Source organism: Candoia aspera, chromosome 1, assembly GCF_035149785.1.
Source record: "Candoia aspera isolate rCanAsp1 chromosome 1, rCanAsp1.hap2, whole genome shotgun sequence".
NCBI classification, from domain to species: Eukaryota; Metazoa; Chordata; class Lepidosauria; order Squamata; family Boidae; genus Candoia; species Candoia aspera.
The window spans coordinates 103,683,782-103,704,237 of record NC_086153.1 but is presented as its reverse complement, the minus strand read 5'-3'; the positions used below and the strand labels follow the sequence as shown (position 1 = coordinate 103,704,237).

Here is a 20,456-nt window from a genome sequence, read left to right as displayed (position 1 = left end):
GATACGCGAAGCTCTAAAAACCCGGGAGCGCTCCTTAAATGGACTCCAACTTGCCAACAGGCATTCGAGGCGCTCAAACAAATCTTCACTACCGAACCCATTTTGCAGCATCCAGACCCCACCAAGCCTTTTGTAGTACAGGTGGATGCCTCCGATTTTTCCATCGGGGCAGTACTGCTCCAGTCAGACCAGTCTGACACCTTAAAACCCTGTGCTTACCTCTCTCGCAAGTTCACCGAAACAGAGAGACAGTGGCATGTTTGGGAAAAAGAGGCTTTTGCTGTAAAAACCGCTTTAGAAACTTGGCGCCACTTATTAGAAGGGGCTTCAACCCCTTTTGAAGTCTGGACCGACCATAAGAACCTGGAAGCATTAAGCACCAGTCGAAAACTCAGCCCCAAACAACTTTGCTGGGCTGAATTTTTCAGTCGTTTTGATTTTACCCTCAAATTCATACCAGGCAAAAAAAACTTTTTAGCTGATGCGCTGTCACGCAGACCCCAAGATGCTGGCCCAGGGCCATTGGTACAGGGTACTGTGTGGACGGAAAAGCAACTGAGTCTGGCAGCGGTGACACGCAGCCAAGCGCGAGCGCAACAAACTCAACCTCAAGCTGCTCCGCCTCCCTCCCGGTCACCGCGCTTGCCAATTCCATCAAACTTGCAACAACAGTTGCTATTCCACCTTAAAAATGATACTTGGTTGCAAGCAAACCTCCACACTGTAACTTTCGCTGACAATTTTGCTTGGCGAAACGATCGTCTCTATGTGCCTGACGCTTTGCGGAAAACGATCCTCCAGCGTTGCCACGACGACAAGTTGGCTGGACATTTTGGATATCTTAAAACACTTCACCTAGTTAGGTGTCAATTCTGGTGGCCAACTTTGCTAAAGGACCTTAAGGCATATGTCACTACATGCCCTGTATGCGCGACTACAAAGCGCAAGACAGGCAAGCCTCAGGGTCTCCTCCAACCGGTTGCCACTCCGTCCTTCCCATGGCAGGACATATCCATGGACTTTATTGTCGACCTGCCACCCAGTCAACGAAAAACTGTCATTTGGGTGGTCAAAGATTTTTTTTCTAAACAAGTGCATTTCATCCCATGCGCCTCTATCCCCACCGCGCAACAGCTGGCACGCCTCTTCCTCGTTCACGTGTACCGCCTTCACGGAATCCCCGCCCGTTTGGTGAGTGACAGAAGCACACAATTTACGTCACAGTTTTGGCGGGCATTTTTGAAACTGCTTGGCACCAAGCAAGCCCTCTCCACCGCTTGGCATCCGGAAACAGATGGATCTACTGAAGCAGTTAATTCTACTCTTGAGCAATACCTTCGAGCTTTTGTCAATTACCAACAGGACAACTGGGTGGACTTACTCCCATTTGCTGAAGTCGCTTATAACAACGCCGTGCATCAAAGCACTGGTCAAGTTCCCTTTAAAGCTGTCTTCGGGCGTGAGTTCGTCCCGATCCCTGAACTCCCGCACCCGTAGCCGCTCCCAGCCTCTCTCACTGACTGGGCTGACACTCTCAAAGACTCGTGGCTAAACATTCAACAAGCTCTAAACCATGCCCAGACCACCTACAAACGCCATGCCGATGCTAAACGCTCCCATGAACCTACTTTTGCTGTGGGTGATAAAGTCTACTTATCGACAAAATTCATCAAATCACCACAATCTTCCAGGAAACTTGGCCCTAAATTTGTGGGTCCTTTTCCCATTGTTGCACAAATTAACCCTGTTACTTTTAAACTGGATTTACCCCATAACCTCAAGCGTTTACATCCTGTTTTCCATTGCAGCTTGCTCAAGCCCTACCTGCAGTCGGACCGCTGGCATCCCCAACTGGCTCCACCACCTCCGATCATGATTGATGACCAACAACACTTCGAGGTTACTGAAATCCTTGACTCCCGCCGCCAGCGTTCCACTTTGCAATACCTCGTTCGCTGGAAGCATTTCCCTCATCCTGAATGGGTTTCTGCCCCCGATGTCCGCTCACCCCGCCTGGTTGCCCGTTTTCACTCTACCTACCCCGACAAACCTGCTCCATAGCACTGTTCTGGGGGGGGGGGCGATATGTCATGTTCCCCATTTCAATGTTCTGTTAACATCGTAACGTTTCACATGTCAAACCGTTTTTCCGTGTATACCCGCCTTGCTCATGGCTGGGTTTTTTCCATTCCTGCACTCTGCTTTGTTTTGGAACTTTGGAATGTATGTTTGGGTTTGCACTCCTGTTCAAGGTTACTTTCCCAGGCGCGTGTAACGGATCCTAGCACCTGGGAGGGGGTGCGTGCTGACGGGTGCTTGGGGCGGGACTGAATTGAAGGCAAGGCTTTTAAGTTTGTATTTCGCGCGCTTTGGCTCATTCTCAGCTTTCTCTGTATTTGCATACTATTCCTTTAATAAATCAGTTATCTTTAAGCCCGAGCTTGTGAGACTGAGTATTTGGGATTAGGCAACCATTACACTTCCTCACTACGAAATTGTCACTGAATTGAAATTTTAATGCGATAGAAAGGGAAAATTAAAACTCATAGGAAGCAATTATATTCAGTAGCGTTGGGTTTGGTCCTGCAATTTTTGTTCTAGCCCTACTTGATCTTTTTTGGGTGGTTGGGGTAGAATAATAACCAGTATGCCATTCAATGAGCAAGTGTTGCCTAAGTCCCTGGGACAGGCCATCCTAGTTATAAATTTTATGTCTTTTCCAATTCCTTACACATGCTTACTGTTACAGCATATTAGATAATTATTTAGTGGAAAGGATTAAGAACTATTTACAATTTTCATACAGCATGGAATATATGGAGAATTAATCCCAATTTGGACCAATCTTGAATCAGGAACAGTTATTTACACTATTAAGGCCTACCTTGTGGCAGTCACTTGAAAAGTTTTAAGAACCCCAAAGAGGGCACACATAACACCCTTGCTGCAGGAGCTGCATTGGGTGCCAGTTTGCTTCTGGGTCCAATTCAAAGTGTTGCTCACCACCTTTAAAGCCCTACATGGCGTGGGGCCAGGTTAACTGAGGGACTGCCTCACCCCCATTACATTGACCCGTCCCACCCGGTTAGGCAGAGGGCATGTTACGGACCCTGTCCATGAGGGATTGCTGATTGGCAGGATCCAGGAAGAGGCCTTCTCCGCTGTGGTCCCCGACCTCTGGAATAAGTTACCCCCAGAGATGAGGCAGGCCCCCGCTATCCCAGCCTTCCGAAAGGGGGTTAAAACTTGGTTGTGCCACCTTGCTTGGGGTGGGAGGGGGGATAGTCAACCATGGGGGTGGTTGGCACCTTGACGGCGCCAATGATGACACCGTTATTCCACCGTCTTGGACTCTATATTTTATATTTATTTATGTGTATTTATATTTTATACTGTATTTGTTTTAACAACATTTTAATATTTTATTTTTAATTTTACTTGTAAACTGTCCAGAGTCATTGCAATACAAGATGGGCAGTAAAGAAATAAAATAAATAAATAAATAAATAAATAAATAAATAAATAAATTTCTTCTTCCAATTCTTCTTATACTACCAAACATCATCTTGTTTTGGAAAGAATATGGTGGTACAGTTCTGCAGTGGCAATTATCTGTGCTAGGTGACTATATAGAACGATGAGAGTGCATACGGACACCCACACACACATCCTTCCACATAGCTAAATTTGGCATTCTTGTACTATTCTGTTCCTTATTAGTGCCATTTGATGCTATTTTAACAAATCGTTTAATGCCTTTTTCTATGTTTTAATTGAAGTATTTGAGCTGTAGCTCTTAAAAAGAAAAGAACACAATTAAGTACAGATCTGAATAACTCAAAGCCATCCTACTTTTCTACTCAGCACCATTTAACATTGTAGAAGTTTTTTGATTTGGGGGCCATTTTTAGAATTGCCGCTAAAACCCTTTACGTGCCATCTTTTTAAAAATGAAATCAGTCACATAATAGCAGCTAATTAAAATAGTATTTTACCTCAAATTAAATAACTGAAACACTTATTGAATGAATAATGCATTCATAATCGTTCCTTTCCAGTTCATATAACTGTTGTACTTAGTATGGGTACACATATACTACTATATCCCACAAAGTACGGAAAATTATAGGCTAATAGTTCGAAAGCTTTTCTACAACAGTTCAAATGCCTTTAATTTATGCAATATTTTAATTGTTCTTATATGAGTCATGTTTTGTGAGATGGGTGATTATATAAATCTAATTAACAAACAAACAAACAAATGAACAAACAAATGAATAATATACAAAGTAATCATGAGAGCCACTTTGGTGCAGTGGTAAAGGCATCAAGCTAGAAACTGTAAGACCGTGAGTTCTAGTCCTGCCTGAGGCACAAAACCAGCTGGGTGACCTTGGGCCAGTCATTCTCTCTCAGCCCTAGGAAGGAGGAAATGGTAAACCACTTCCAAAATCTTGCCAAGAAAACTACAGGGACTAGTCCAGGCAGTCACTAGTCCACACTTACTCGAAGGCGCACGTGCACACACATACACAAGTAATAATTCTTCATGTGGCTTATAGATGGAAAGCAATGTTTGGTAGTACTACTGTGCTTCCAGATTAGCAGATCCTCAGACAAAATGACTCACAACTGAAGAAACAAAAGCTTGCCTTCACCTTTTAAGCATGAGTCCATTAAGAGAAATTAAGAGAATGGGGTGAAGGAAAGCTTTATCTTGGAGAATGGAACTCCCAAGAATAATTTTATCCCCAGGCAAAACATCCATGTGGGGAAAGCTTTTCTTCTGTTTTCCTTGGCTTTTTTTTCCCTCTTGAAAACTAGGAAGATTGCAGAATCTACATTTTAGGACCCTTCCTCTAACCACAATGATATCTTTTCTTCTCCTCATTCCTTCAACTGCTAAGTGTGAACTTAGGTTTTTGAGGGTTAAAAAAAAAGCAGTATTACAAAAATATTAGTGTCACTAAAATAGTATTTTCGTGAAAAAGACTGGAAAAAGGAGAGTTAATTGTGACATAACAAACAGTAGCAGCTTCCTTACTGTATCACAGAAATTGGGACACAGCAATCTGTTTGATGTCATGACTACGTTAAGGTTCAAAAAAGTTAGTTACGTTTTTGCAGGAATAATTAAGAGTGGCTTTGATTACAGATGGAAAAACTTTTGATCTTATTAGCCATATGATTCAGAAATCCACCTGCACCTAGGAACACGCATAATGTTCTCATGCTCACATCAGTGATGCACTCCGTGACCTACACAACTCATGAATGACATCACTGATCTGCATTAAGGCATGACATGAATAATGGAAAAAAATGAGATGCCTGGGTGCTTTGTCCTCATATTCAATCTTAATGTGCAGCTGATTCAAACGTTTTTCTATCTCATACAATTCAAACTGTTAACACTTTATATTAAGCCATAGTTTTTGGTTATTCACCATATTGTTTATTTTGGAAGTATATGATAGTTTTATATTTTAAGTGTTGTTGGATTGGAGTGTACACATTTTTATGACTGAAGCAGCATGTAAGTCTGAGAAATAAACAAATAAATAATGTAATAGCTTACTGTGTGTTAGGAATCTAGACGTTGGGCTTTGTAAATCATGGTTTATGACTTAAAGCCAGCCAGTTGTGGTTTATTCAATAAGCCATGGTTCAGGAAGATGGGTGAACTCAGCTGCTGCATATTAACTGAGAAGCAGGTTGATGGACTGAATTACATTTTAACTGCTTCTCCATGTACAAACCCGTATCAGCAGAATAAACTCAATTGTTAGGGAAACAGCCTTATTCCTCACATAAAAATCTTCTATGGCTAATGAATCTTACCCAATAGGGTAAATTCAATTACGCTCATACACATGCCTCTCTTGGAAAGAGTATTATCAGGAAAAATTGTGTCTTACTTCCATTATATAGGTTGATTGGTTTTTAACAACTGTTCAACATGATTGCCATAGTAGTTCATAAACAATCAATTGCATTATTTCCTAAACTCAGTAGTGGGGCCCCACTGCTCTATCAATAATACACCATATGACAATGTCACTTACAGGCTAACAGAGCTTAAAGAACTTGGGTATGGTTTTCACCTAGCACCAAGTAGAGCTAAGGAAGAAATTCTAGGCACACCTTCCTAAAAAGGAAGATCCATAGTTAGATAGATAGATAGATAGATAGATAGATAGATAGATAGATAGATAGATAGATAGATAAATAAATAAATAGTAGCATTCTATCAAATTTTTATCACCGCCCATCTCCCCCACATGGGGGACCCTGGGCGGTTCACAATAAAAACAATTACAAAGATCATGTCTCCATTCATTACCTGCTTTATTGCAGCAGAGCTGTTTCACTGCTAATGACTTACAGCATCTTCGAAGCAACATCCAGCCATTGTTGAAATATTACTTTGGCTCAAGGATGGTTGGGTGATTTTAGAAAATGCTGTAAGTTGCGTGGTTTTAAAACTGGAGGAAGAAACATCAATAACCTGCACTATGCTGATGACGCTATCCTGATAGACAAAAACAAAAAGGATCTGCAAGCTTTACTAATAAAAGTTAAGAAGCAAAGTGAAAAAAGAGACTACAATTAAACATAAAGAAGGCCAAATTAATGACCTTAGAACAACCAGCCTTAGAATTGACAATGAAGAAATCAAAGTGGTGGAGAGCTTCTGCCTTTTAGGATCCATCATTAACAGTAAAGGAACACACAGTCAAGAAATACACCACAGATTAGCACTAGGTAGAGCAGCTGTGAAAGCCTCGGAGAAGATATTCAAATACAATGATGTGTCTATACCTACAAAGGTCAGAATCATAAAAGCCATGGTATTCCCTGTGACACTCTATGGAAGTGAAAGTCGGACTTTAAAGAAGCAAGATAGGAAGAGTACTGATGCCTTTGAACTTTGGTGTTGGAAAAGACTCCTGAGAATACAGTGGACAGCCAAGAAAACAAACTAATGGATCACCAAACAAATTAACCAAGATACACAAATGACCAGGCTCAAATTATCCTATGTCAGACACATTATGAGAAGACCGAGCTCTCTGGAAAAAGTTCTAATGCTGGGAAATGTTGAAGGAAAGAGAAGAGGACAATCAGCAGCAAGATGGATGGACTCAGTTACAGTGGTGATGAGTGCACCATTGGAAGACCTGAAGGACCAGGTTAGGGACAGATCATCATGGAGAAAATCTATCTGTGTAGTTGCTAAGAGTTAAAAACAACTTGATGGCACATAATCAATCAAGAAGTTGTTAGTGAGGAAATTACCAAGGTGAAGGCAGACCTTATTATCTGGATGTGCTTGCGAGGTAAAAGTAATACCCTTCCCGCCAGTCAGGATAGTTAACACAGAGAATCAAGGAAGAGACAAAGAAAACAAATTGTTCTACAGGAAGTTCTGCAAGGTGAAGGAAATTTCACTGATCAAAATTAAGAAATTACTTTAGAGCCAGAATAGAGTATTTGGCCGGTTACAATGGGACCCACCAAAGAAATTGGCAAAGAAAAATGCCAATAATCAACCAATAACAAAAAGAAGGTTGCTGAGATTTACAAACATAACCTTTGTTTCAGAATAAGTTGAAAAGGCGATGGCACATTCTTGTCAATTTTTTCCTATTATTATTTTAGTAAAGGCTAGAAAAGTAATAGAATAAGATTACAATATCTTTTGACTGCAATGCATTAAATGAAGTGTCAATGTTTAGTAGCTTAATATGGCTTCACGGACAACATAACATACTTGTGCATTTCACTTAATCATAAAGCAGCAGCCAGGATCAGACCTGCCATTAAGCATACTGAAGAAGACACATTCAACAACATGGGCTAGTCTCTATGCACACGTGGACCAGGGGAGGTGGCAAGAATACACACACACACATACATACCCTTGGCCAGCCCAATTGTTTCACTCCACTGTCTCGATTGAGAAAATGTCCTGTATCCTCTGAGCTGGTGCTGCTTTTAAAACAGGAAAGGGCAATGCTAACATTGACAGCTAAATCCAACTATCAATGAATTCACCATTATAAGTATAGGTAGTCTTCGCTTACTTACTGACTTCGCTTACTGTTCAGTGATCTTTCAGAGTTATGACGGTGCTGCATAAGGAGACTTACGACTGGTCCTCAAAGTTGTGGCCATTTCAGTGTCTCTATAGTCACATGATCACTATTTGGGCACTTGGCAACTGGCATACATTTACAATGGTCACAGCAACCTGCAGTCACAGTATCGCCATTTGCGACCTTCACAGCTGGCTTCCGGCAAGCAAAGTCAGTAGGCAAAACAGCAGGAAGTTGTGGTCATGTGATGTTGTGCTTAACAACCATGGGTAACTTGCTAATAACTGCAGCTGGAACTGCTGTTGTAAATCAAGCACAGTCACATGATTTTTCACTTTGCGACCATGCCACTTAGCGATGGAGTTGCAGGTCCCAATTGCAATCGGTAAGTGGGAACTACCTGTACTAAGAATGAGGAAGGGAAGGGAAGATCTACTCCTTTATCTGAGACAGCAAAGTATCTTAAGCCAGCTCTATCAATGATCTAAGGCTCAGTTTCTCAGTGCCGATTTTATATATTTAAACCAAGCCACAAAACCACTGGAGAATGTCATTGTTTTCTTTCTTGAATTTTCCACAGTATCAGCCAGTTGTTTTTTAAAAATAACATAATAGCATATATTATTGGGCAGTGTACATTAGAAATCTACAGCTATGTGTTCTGTCCCTTATTTGAATTCCACAGCAGCCACTCCAAAATAATATTTCTTGCAAGATTAACTGCTGTTTTACTATTCTGCATGCAGTGATTTCAGTGTGATGATGAAGCATATCTTCCCCTGTGTTCTCCTAGCCTATACAATTTCTGTTGTTCATTTTGGCATTCATCTCAGATGACAGGACAAGAAATCTTGCTCTATATTCTAGCTTGGCTAGTAATAATGGCTTAAATTAGCAAAGCTGTCAATTACTGAATACTGTCCTTTACCTCCTCCCATTCATAAACTTTAGTAGAGTATAAATGAAGGAAATACTAATCTTCCTTCACACCCATTTCCAAAGCATTTGCTTTGCAACTTGTCCCCCCCAACCCATGCAGATATCTTAAAATATCCACACCTAGACTACAAGGTCTTCTGTGATCATCTTAATATAGCTTTGCCTTTTATTATGAAAAGCTCAAATGAGATAATTTTGCAGAAGTTGCAATATTTGGTAAGAACATTAGGGATATGAGTTCAGCTGTCTAAATTAAATTTCTTCTTCAGGCAAGAATTTAGGTCAAACTCTGACAGTTACTGGCAGGATTTTATATTGTTATTATGTTTACTTAAATTAAAATGATGCAATCCAGGCAGAAAATGTAAGAATGTAGCTGAATAGGAACATAAAGGACTCCACTAGAATACATTAAAAAAAACACTATCTTTCCATTAAAAATGTCAAGGTTAATTATAAAATACAAAATAAGTTATAATTAAAATTCCTCAAATAAAAACACAATAATAACAGCATTCCCCAGATTAAATCTGCTTTAGCGCAGGCTCCAGAAAGCTGTCTGAAGGAACAATGTCATTGTTTGTCAATGGAAGGACAAGAGAATTACAGCTAGCCTGCTCTTCCTTGGCAGGGAGTTTCAGCACTGTAAAGTAACCTCTAGAATCTCCTTCAGGGTCTCTAATTTAACATTATCCAGCCCATCACAATTGCAACTACAAGTTGTTATACACCAGTGTCTCTCAACCTTGGCAGCTTGAAGATGTGTGGACTTCAACTCCCAGAATTCCCCAACCAACATAGCTGGCTAGGGAATTCTGGGAGTTGAAGTCCATACATCTTTAAGTTTGAGAGATACTGTTATACTGTCTCGTTGGTCTTTTCTATGGGAAACAGCTTGAGGAATTTCAGCCTAGTTTCAGCCTGGCACACAAGGATAGATTTCCTGTGTTTCATTATTATTAAAGAAAATTTAAGGTTTGATTAATTTTTGCTTTTTTTTCCTCAGAAATTCATGATCATTAATTTCTTAAGCCACGTGTCTGTTTCCTACATCCAAATGGCTGATTTTTGGAAATGCAAGCACTTTTAACAGTTTCAGCACTTTTAACAGTTTCAGTAGTATCTAGTCTCTGTTGCTCTCATCCAGTAACAGAAAGTCCTAATCTCATTAATGTCTGTCATTAGCCCACATAGTTTATCCTGCTAATGTTGCTGAACTACAATTCCCAGCAGGCCCGGCCAATGATAAAAGATGCAAAGAACTATAGTTAAGCAACATCTATGGGCCACAAATTCTCCATCTCCTCATGAGATACAGTAATAACATGCTAATGAGATTAAGTTTCACTGTGTGAGAGTGGCAGTGAAAAAGTATTAACTAGGTTCAAATAACTAGTTTCCATCTTAGCCATATAAGAAAGATATCCATTTCTATTTTTGGTTCCTCAGCAGAAAGAAACACCTGCTGACAAAACTGTACATGGCTTCTTCCTTTATAGCAGCAGAGTTCCTCAATACGGTGCCATCCAGATATACTACTGTTATTTCCAACCAGCACTACCAATGTGTTTCATTTATTATCTTTATCAGAGACACTAGAAAATAAAGCAATGGCATATGTTCTGTGAAGAAGATTGTAATATAAATGTACTGGGGTGGATAAATGATCATTTAGAAAAGGTGAGCCAAACTGTTCCACATCTGAAAGAAATCCTTAATCTTCTCCAAATTAAACACTGAAAGGATTTTTTATAAACTAGCAAGCAAATGAGATTACCCACTAACAATCAAAGAAAGAAATGGCACTTGTTCATAATCTGCAGAAAGGAACACATCCACAATCTCATGCATGTCTACTCAGAAGGAAATCTCACTGTGTTTAATGTGGGATTGAGGCCTACCCATAAAGGAAAAGGTTCACAGAATTACCATGAAAGGAGAGAAAAAGCATTGGAGATTATATTCAGAAATATGGAGGTTTCCTAGTATTCCGTTTGTTGCCAAATCTTGTGAATGTACTGGAATCAAATGGAAAAATATAAAAAATGTACCAAAGCCCAAAGCCTTCTCTAGAACTTCTAGTATAGTTAAACTATCCTTTTAGACAGGGGGTTGTATTTCTTTATGTCAGATTTTCCCCCAAAAGCTTTGAAGCCCATGGCTCCTTGTATAAAGTAAATACATCAAGTAGGAGGAACAAAGCGCCATTATAATCAAGGATACTGATCCCACGGATAGTGGAAATCAGTGCTAAAAACTTGCAGGCCCCAAATTCAAGTAAATATTTAGTCTTGTTTGCTCTCTCTCTTGTCCCTAAACTAGGTATAACTGTTACAAAGTAATACATGAGTCAGAAACTTTTACAGCAACATAGCAGCCATTTTGATCCCACACAACACAGCAAGTCTGAAACCTCAGTTAAAGAGCCCTGTTTAGAAGTATTAAAATTGCACTGTGCATGTAATTCTTTTGTTAACTAAGACTGATGTTCAGCATATCATGCAAGCACAGTTTATACTAAACAAAATTCAGTGGGGATGCTATCTTTCTAAAAGAATAACATAATGAAGCACAAATATTTCTTAGCATACATTGTCTTCTAAAACTATCTATCTGTAAAATGGAAATGTGTTTAACAGTGATGTTGGTGAGTACAAATTTAAATATCTATATCAGGACCTTTTATCTTCAGAACTTTTTGGAATGAGAGAAACCTGAAGCCAGACATTTCCTGGCAGGGGGAGATTCGAAGAATAGCAGCTGTCACTGAGAATGCCTAACACCTGGCCTTCTTCCCTTACATCTCACCTGAGAGTGGGTCTCTGAACAAGATATTTGGACTGGATGAGCAGAATATTTTTGGCAAAGCAGTCCCTGATGTATCCTGGTGCCATGCTTTATATTTATCCTGAATACCAGCCATTGACAGTATCTCTTATCACTGCAAATTCTATAGTTGCTGTTTCTGAAGCTATAGTTGCTGTTTCTGTTTCTGAATATGTATATATTGCAGAAATATAAATTAGAATGCTACACACACACAAATACACACACACACACCAACCACCAGGAAAAGATTATCAGGAACTCCCCTGTTGGCTTACAGGTAATGTAGGATTTAACTTTTAAAAACTGTACTTGGTGCATGATAGACATCTGATCTATCTATGAAGCTCTCAGGAAAAAGAGCTGGAATCAGTCACAAATTCATCACCCTGGTTTCAGAAATGAAGATAAACCCCAGAAAGCACCTTCTGTAATGCTTAGCTTATGGAATTAATTTCTAGAGAAGCGTCTTTGCCACCATCACTCTTTAATGTTCAAGATGCCAGATTAAGATATGTTATTCTCCAAGCATTTTAACTGTTTTTATGACAGCAACCAACAATTTGGGGTTTTACGCTCTTTTTCACCACTGATTTTAAGATTTCTCAATTTTTAGATTTTTGTTAAGTTTTGCTTGTTCATCACCCTCTCTGGGATTTTGATAACATATGAAAATAATTGTTTTAAAAATGATTAGGACTATTTTTAACAGGGATAAACTGATTTTATGGGAAAAAAACAGGAGCATTACAGTCCTTGAACTCAGAAATCAAAGGTGCACATTCATCATGTGTAGAAGATACGTTAGCCAGTAAAGATGTTATATTTTCTGTATGTGTAACACACGTGGGCTAATAGTTTCAGGTAGACTGAATATGTATCAGGCACTGTTTGGTTTGCTTTTGACTTGCTTCATTACATAGAGTATTGGCAAGGACCTTGATTTGGAAAGGCAAAACAGCATTGGAATCAGCAAGGGGAAAAAAATGTCCATCCCACTGACTGTTCACACAGCAGAAAAGGAAATCATTTGAGGTTGACATTTTATCAGAATAATAAAGACTCATTCCATCCTATGCCCACACACTAACAATCTACCAACAGGTTAATGACTACCACCACAAAATCACAATCAAGATATATGGATCAAGTTATTTTTCCCCTCCAAAAGTGAGATCATGCATCCATTTGCATTACTGTTTGCAATCAAAGCCATGGTCTAATACAAGCATATTTAAGCATACAGACACACCCACATCTACACACAAGATACACTGCTCTATATGAAATTGTTTCTACTGAGCATAAGGAAATCCAAACAATTGAATCATTAAACTAAAGCATCATCTAACCCTGTACATCAGATCCAAAGAAGCAGATAGGCAAAGCATGTCCATACAATTGTTTTTTTTTCCTTTTGGCAGCAGCTTCTTATTCCTATCTGGATGGCCTTGTTTGTGGACAATGTTCCTCAGAGTGAAGTTTGCCGTTCAGACAGAGACAGATGGAAAACTTGAAGGTACACTTGGATTACCATATGCAGTTATTCAGAGCCTATATACAATACTGCATGTCACACTGGTGAGAGGATTGTATTATCAGGGTTCCAGCTCATGTGCAAGGACAGGTTCCCTACTGTACTTGAAGTGACTGCCTGTTCACTTATGCCATAGTATGGATTAATGGGGTGAGGGGGATGAGATTGTGCACTGCTTCTCATGGCCTGAATCCTATGTGGGAATATATTACCTGAAAAGAGCCTGGATTCTATCCCATTCCTGATGCTCTAGAAAGAAAATTTATTTTTAGAAAACCAGTAAGTTTTGATTTATCATATAGGCATATTGTCTGATTAATACTCTACTGTGAAAACACCATTCCAGTTTTCTTTGTACTACAGATTTCTATAGATGTCTGTCTAAATGGGGACCTTGTCAGAGAAACTGAAAATTGGAAATATGACAGAGTTGTACTTACTGAGATCATAGAAACAGCACTTGGGCACTGCAGTGTGTTAATATTTTTCTGGGTCCCCAACCTTTTTGGACTGGTGGCTCCGGAGGAATTTTGAGAACACATTAGGTGGCCAAACTGACACAATGGAATAAGTATTAGAGTGTTGAAGGCACAAATGAATAATAATTTGAATATGGCTATTATTTCTGGATTAGAATAACAGAGTGAACAGCATATCTTCTTTTACATTATTCAAATTTAATTGTATGAAAATTATTTCGAAGTTACTTACGTTAATTATTTTCGAAAAAGTAAATAAGAGAAAAAGCCCCTTTTAATAAAGAACAAAGTACTGATTTTCCAATAATAGGTTTTTCCCTAAGATAGTTACCTTTCCCTATACAGTAAAGTTAAAAATAAATGGAAATATGCTTCCACCAAGGAAATGTTTCCACAGAGTTATTCCATTGCAGTATTATTTGGGACAACATTTCTCAGGTGTTTTTTGCTGCAAGCATTAATTTACCAGAAGTATACATACTGAAACAAACAATTGGTCAGATATATTAAGCTAGCATCAAAGACAACCTTTATGAATTTCCAATGACTAGCTTGCAATTTAAAGCATAAACTCATTGAAATTAAACAGATCCCACTGATTTCAGTGGAGGAGTTCTAAGAATAGGCATATGTTGAAATTAATGGGACTGGAGTGTTTAATTTTGGCTGGATAATATCTTTATATTTTTATTATTTTCAAAATATAATAAGAATGCATAATCAAGACAAAGGACACATTTAATGTGTAGGCATTCCCATCTTATCCCATCTTTCATAACTTATCTTTGTTTTGCTTCTACTGTTTTTAGTTACTCTTTTTTCTGTGTTGCACTATCAGCACAAGTATAAACATTTAGGTATAAAACTATAAATTTGTTAGATCCTCTCCTCAGGAGTCCAAGGCAGCCTACAGAGCATTCCCTCCTCCTGATTCTACAAGAAGACTGTCAAAAGCTTTTACCATGTTCTAGTGACAGACACTAACAGCTGTTTTATATAAAAGGACATTTTTTTCCTCTCTCCTCTTTTTCTGACTTGTTGCCAAAGGACAATAGTTTTCACCCATCACAGGTATTTTCTTAAAAATCCCTCTTATATAAGGAATTTACAGTGAAATTGCAGGCAGAATTTACAGTCCAGTATTTGGAAGATATTGAATTGGGGAAGCTACTCTGCCCAGACTGGATAACTATGTAGAAAATTATTATGAATGTAAGAGCTTCCAGATGTCTTTTTCAAAATATAGATAATTCAAGAAGGCAAAATATGATACTAAATCTTGACTCCAAGGGTAGAGTCGGGATACATCCAAGCGTCACATTCTGTAGGGATGACAACAAATAAAGTTTGCTGGTTTGTGCATTTCCTGGTAGAATTTGGTTACAATGGGAAGCAGGAGACAGGATAAAGTGAATGCTAAATGGCTCTTTTTATGTTTTTAGTTCAATTCTTCCTTCTGTGAAACATATTTTTATTCTTATATTCAATGCCCAAATAAAAAATCATAATACAACAAGAACTTTTCAGGCTTGCAGTCCCACTAATCGTGTCTGAAATATTTATTTCCTGGTTAAGCTGCTGCTATGTTATATACACGCATTATAAAAATAGTTCCTTCTTGACGGAGATCCGTTGGGACTATAAATATCTTTAGTGACCTATTTTCATACCAAACCATTATTCTATGACAGTTAAAAGGAAAGGGTGTTTGAATTGGAGCTTGTGATCCACCAATAATGGTTTCCTTAAGACAGTGCACACTGATGCCAACATTCACACAAGCACATAAAGAGATTATGAGATTATAATGGCACATATACGATTTTACTAATAGTTCATTTTAGTGGCTTGATAAAGAAAATAAGAGACTGTAAGAGTAAACATTTGCATCTGTGAACATGTGCATGACAAAATTATAAAAAGTGTTTTCCAAAAGGTTAATTTAATGTAATGATTAATTGGAGCATGCTGCTGGAAAAAGTGAGCAGTTTTAACTTCTGTGGTCAAATTTGCATTAGACTGTGAGTTCACTGCAAATCATATCATGCCTAGAAATACAGCGTTTATCCTAAAGAAGCCTATTGGTATAGAAGCCTCAAGGGTGCTTTCTCAAACTACTCTACCCATGTATGCTTGCATCGTATCACTCAGGCTCCTGCAGCAATATATTGTTTTCTATCAGGGCATAAAGAAGCTTCATATCCACAGCTTTAGAAATAGCAAGTATCTGTTTCCACTGTTACCTCTTTGATGGAAAATTCAACAGACAAAAACTTTCAGAGCTGCCTAGCATCTGCATCCTCTGAAGAAATTAGCAGATATATCCTATTACAAAAGCACATTTGTCCCACTGATAATTAAAAGTCCATCTTTGGAGCAGTTAAGGAAATTGCGGAGTCACTTCATTCTCACTACTGTACCAGTGGAAATGTGAGTTGACTCATTTCTTATGAACTGAATGATAAGGTTTTAAGGGACATAATGTCAGAAAAAATACTAGACATCCTGCATATTATTATTATTATTATTTCAAATTCCAGTGTGAGATTAACTATTGATTCTAGCACATATCCTTTTTAACTCTGACTAAAACAACACGTCTGAATGTAATAATGTATATACACATAAAAGTGTGCAGTATTTGCTCAGCTGACAAAAATAAAATTATTCCCCAGGCTAGTATTCTCCAACTGGTACCACCTTGCAATTATATTAAATGTAGCCAAGTGTACCCATTAATCTGCATATTCAATGGAATATTGTGTTCCACATATCTGGAAGGCATCCAATTAGGAAGTTTTACCACCCATCATCCTTATGGGGTAAGAATTATTCACTTTTACAATTATAATAGTGAATATCGTTATTCAGGAATGAACTCTTCTAAAAACCATATACACTCACTCAAGAATGTTATTCAACCCGTGCAAGACAATTGCTCATAGATATGTTCAAAATTACTTCTGTTCTACAATTTTCACTGTAGTTTGAAAGTCAGAATCCCCTTGTGCTCAAATTGTTTCCTGAGCTGCTACTCTTACAGAGGAAAGAAACTGCTACATGGTGTATCAGCACTGCAAAAACAGCTTTTGAAGGCAGAAATGATGTCTTACGAATCTGAGAAGGAGCTCCTCAAACAACTTCCCAAATAGCACTAATATCCCAGCTGGCAACTACCAGAATCTTCCATTAAACAGCAATCTTAGAAAAGACATTTAGCTCTGTCAAAATTGTCTCACACAGGCAACGCCTGTTAGTTTCATAGAGGTCACTCTATTTCACCATTTCCTCTAATGGAGGACAGAAAAGTGAGGTGCAGTTTTTCCTTGTAACAAATATAATCATACTTGAATTGCTCATTATAATGAACCAAAGTTACTTATGACTAACTTTAGTGCTATAGATTTCAATGGGTTGATGTCTACGTATGACTAGCTCATCTGAATAACTGCAGCTATGCCTTGTTGGTTCTTGAACATGAAGCCTAAGCAGCAATCCTACAGTTCAGAAGTTTTCATGTATTTTAAGTGCTATATTACAATTGTTACACATTGTATTACAAATATTCCAAATTATTATTTTTAAAATCTCAATGATTACCATCAATATTTTGTAATAACAATTTAATAACAGAATAAATGGGCACAATGCAGATAAATCCACGGAAGCATAAATTAATTGTGATATTGGTAGATCCATCTACCTTCTCCCTTTGAGAAGTCAATGGCTGGATTCCCATATCTTTAATTAGATATGCAAGAGTTAGTGTGTCATGTGAACAGCTAAACCCAATCAACCTTGAGGAGGTTAGTTTTAACCCACTGAAGAGTCAGATGATTGAACTTCCTGCTAAGATGGCCACTTCCAGAGAATGGGTTCACTGGGGTATGTGCCTCAGGATAACTGAATCAACTGCAGCATGCGAATACAGCAGTTGTGAGGAGAGTCAAACCCTCTTCCCACCACTTAAAGCTAATTACACAAATTTGAACTGAGATTTACTTCTGGTGGGATGCAGTTTTCTTGGCAACAGGACAAAAATAGTTTTTACTCTTTACTCTTTTACAAAAATAGTTTGGGTGTTGTTGCTGTTGCTGTTTTTCTAAGCTTCCCAGTCTAGCCTATGGCCCCTTAATTCCCTGATGGCCTCCCATCCAAGTACTAGCCAGGTCAAGGCCAGCACAACTTCCACAACCCAGTCAGCTATGTTTTGAGATTTAGTTCAGGGGTGGGTGTGTACAGATGATGAAAGCAGCATCATGGCATTGAGATACAAACCTGCTCCTTTTGTACATGTGATGCCACATGCACATACAAAAGGGGTGGAGCCTTCAGCACAACACTACATTGCTGATTTCATCATTCTAATGAAAGCAGCAAGCTCTTGCAGACGCCCAGGAAAACAGTTCCCTTTCTTCCAGCCAGATTCACCTCTACTCTCTGAGCCCAGCTAACAAGAAGAAAGTCAGGGAAGGAGATGAGAAATCAGTGGGGTCATCTGCAGGTGGCTTCACTATCATTGGGTCACTTAAAAAAAAATTGGCATGCACATACTGTATCTATCAAAGGCTGTTATATATGTTTTAGCCTTTTTGCCTCTTTGATTTCAGTGTAAGCAATGAACATATTTAAGTGAAATTTATCTATCTATCTATCTATCTATCACCCATCTCCCCCACACAGGGGACCCTGGGCAGTTCACAATAAAAGCAAGTTAAAATTCAGTAAAATCATAAATAATACCAGTAATCAATAAATGTAAAATGCAATGAAATCCAAGTAATGGCAGATCTAATTCAGCCCGTAAGGGGATAAGACCAGTCCCGGCAGAACTAGGGAACTAACCAGCCCCAAGAATGGCTCTTCCTCTCCCCACTCCAAGCCAGGTTACACAACCAGGTCTTCAGCTGTTTTCTGAAGTCCAGGAGGGAGGGGGCTAACCTCACTTCCAGGGGAAGGATGTTCCAAAGGGCGGGAGCTGCTGCAGAGAAGACATGCTTCCTGGACCCTGCCAGATGGAATTCTCTTACAGACAGGGTCCGTAACATGTCCTCTCTGCATGACTGGGTGGGACAGGCTGATGTAACAGGGATGAGACAGTCCCTTAGGTAACCTGGACCCAGGCCATGTAGGGCTTTAAAGGTGATAACCAACACCTTGAATTGGACCCAGAAACAAATTGGCGCCCAATGCAGCTCGCGGAGTGGAGGAGTTATGTGTGCTGATCTTGAAGCACCTAAAATCTCCTGTGCAGCTGCATTTTGGACCAGCTGTAGCTTTCGGATAGTCTTCAAGAGTAGCCCCATGTACAGCACATTACAGTAGTCTATATGGGAGATGACCAGGGTGTAAGTGACCATTCAAAGGGCCCCACGCTCCAGGAAATGGCGTAACTGGCACACAACATGAAGTTGCGCAAAGGCCCTTCTGGCCACTATTGCCATCTGCTTTTCGAGCAGGAGTCGTGAGTCCAAGAGGACCCCCAAGTTACACACTGTCTGGGGCAATGCAACCTCATCCAGAACTAAAGATTGCAAATTCCTAGGAGCCAAGGGGCCATTAACCCACAGCCACTCCGTCTTACCAGGGTTCAGCTGAAGCCTGTTGTTCCCCATCCAGACCCCAACAGCCCCCAGGCACCTGGAAAGGGCCATCACCACATCCCTTACCTCACCCGGGATGGAGATGTATAGCTGAGTATCATCAGCATATTGATGATACCTCATCCCATGGAGACGGATGATCTCACCCAGCGGTTTCATGTAGATGTTAAAAAGGAGAGGAGCGAGTAGTGAATCCTGCAGCACCCCACAAAGGAGGGGCCTTGGGCCCAATCTCTCCTCCCTTATTAACACCGATTGGGAATGGCCCTGGAGAAAGGAGGTGAACCAGTGCAAAACTACACCGCCCACCCCCAACTCCCTGAGCCGACCCAAAAGGATACCATGGTCAATGGTATCGTAAGCCGCTGAGAGGTCAAGAAGAGTAAGGATGGATGCACTGCCTCTATGCTGCTCCCACCAGAGATCATCCATAGTGCGACCAATGCTGTTTCTGTTCCATATCTGGGCCTGAATCCTGACTGAAAGGGGTCTAGATAATCAATTAGCACACTTAGCACATTTTTATATTTGTCCAGGTAATAAATAACCCTTACAGTATGGACTGATTAAAATATAATAAAGTGTTAGGGAACTTAATAAGCTAAGTATTCACCCTCTGAAATCACAGAATACAGCCAGTTACTAACACAAGAACAACAGGACCATTTATCAAAGAACCTAATTATATTAAATAGTAAGTAAGTACAAGTATGTTTTTATGGATTGTTAGTCACCCAGAGTCAATATGCTGAGATAGGCAGCCATATAAATAATTCAAATAAACAAATTAATCCCACTAAGTTTATGTAACTGAGTTATAGGATATTTTATTATAGCTTACTAGTAGACCATATCTTTTAAAAACTAGCACAAGTGTACTCAACAATTGCTATAATTCTTACAATGGCATCATGTGATAATTTTGTTTTAAAGAAACTCATTGTAATGTAGTTGCTTTGGTGGTATAAAAAAA

At 39.3% G+C, this 20,456-nt stretch overlaps 2 protein-coding genes across 5 annotated transcripts in view; one reads left to right on the top strand and one right to left on the bottom strand.

The window, feature by feature from the left end:
* Positions 1-20,456, bottom strand: part of FYN (FYN proto-oncogene, Src family tyrosine kinase) — a 140,082-nt gene that overhangs the window by 116,939 nt on the left and 2,687 nt on the right. The gene's annotated exons all lie outside the window — the stretch shown is intronic.
* The window catches only part of CCN6 (cellular communication network factor 6), a 64,421-nt gene continuing 52,421 nt past the window's right edge, over positions 8,457-20,456 (top strand). Inside the window, exon 1 of the mRNA XM_063296391.1 lies at positions 8,457-8,484. Coding sequence (XP_063152461.1) covers positions 8,457-8,484 — 28 coding nt within the window. The remainder of the gene's footprint in view (positions 8,485-20,456) is intronic.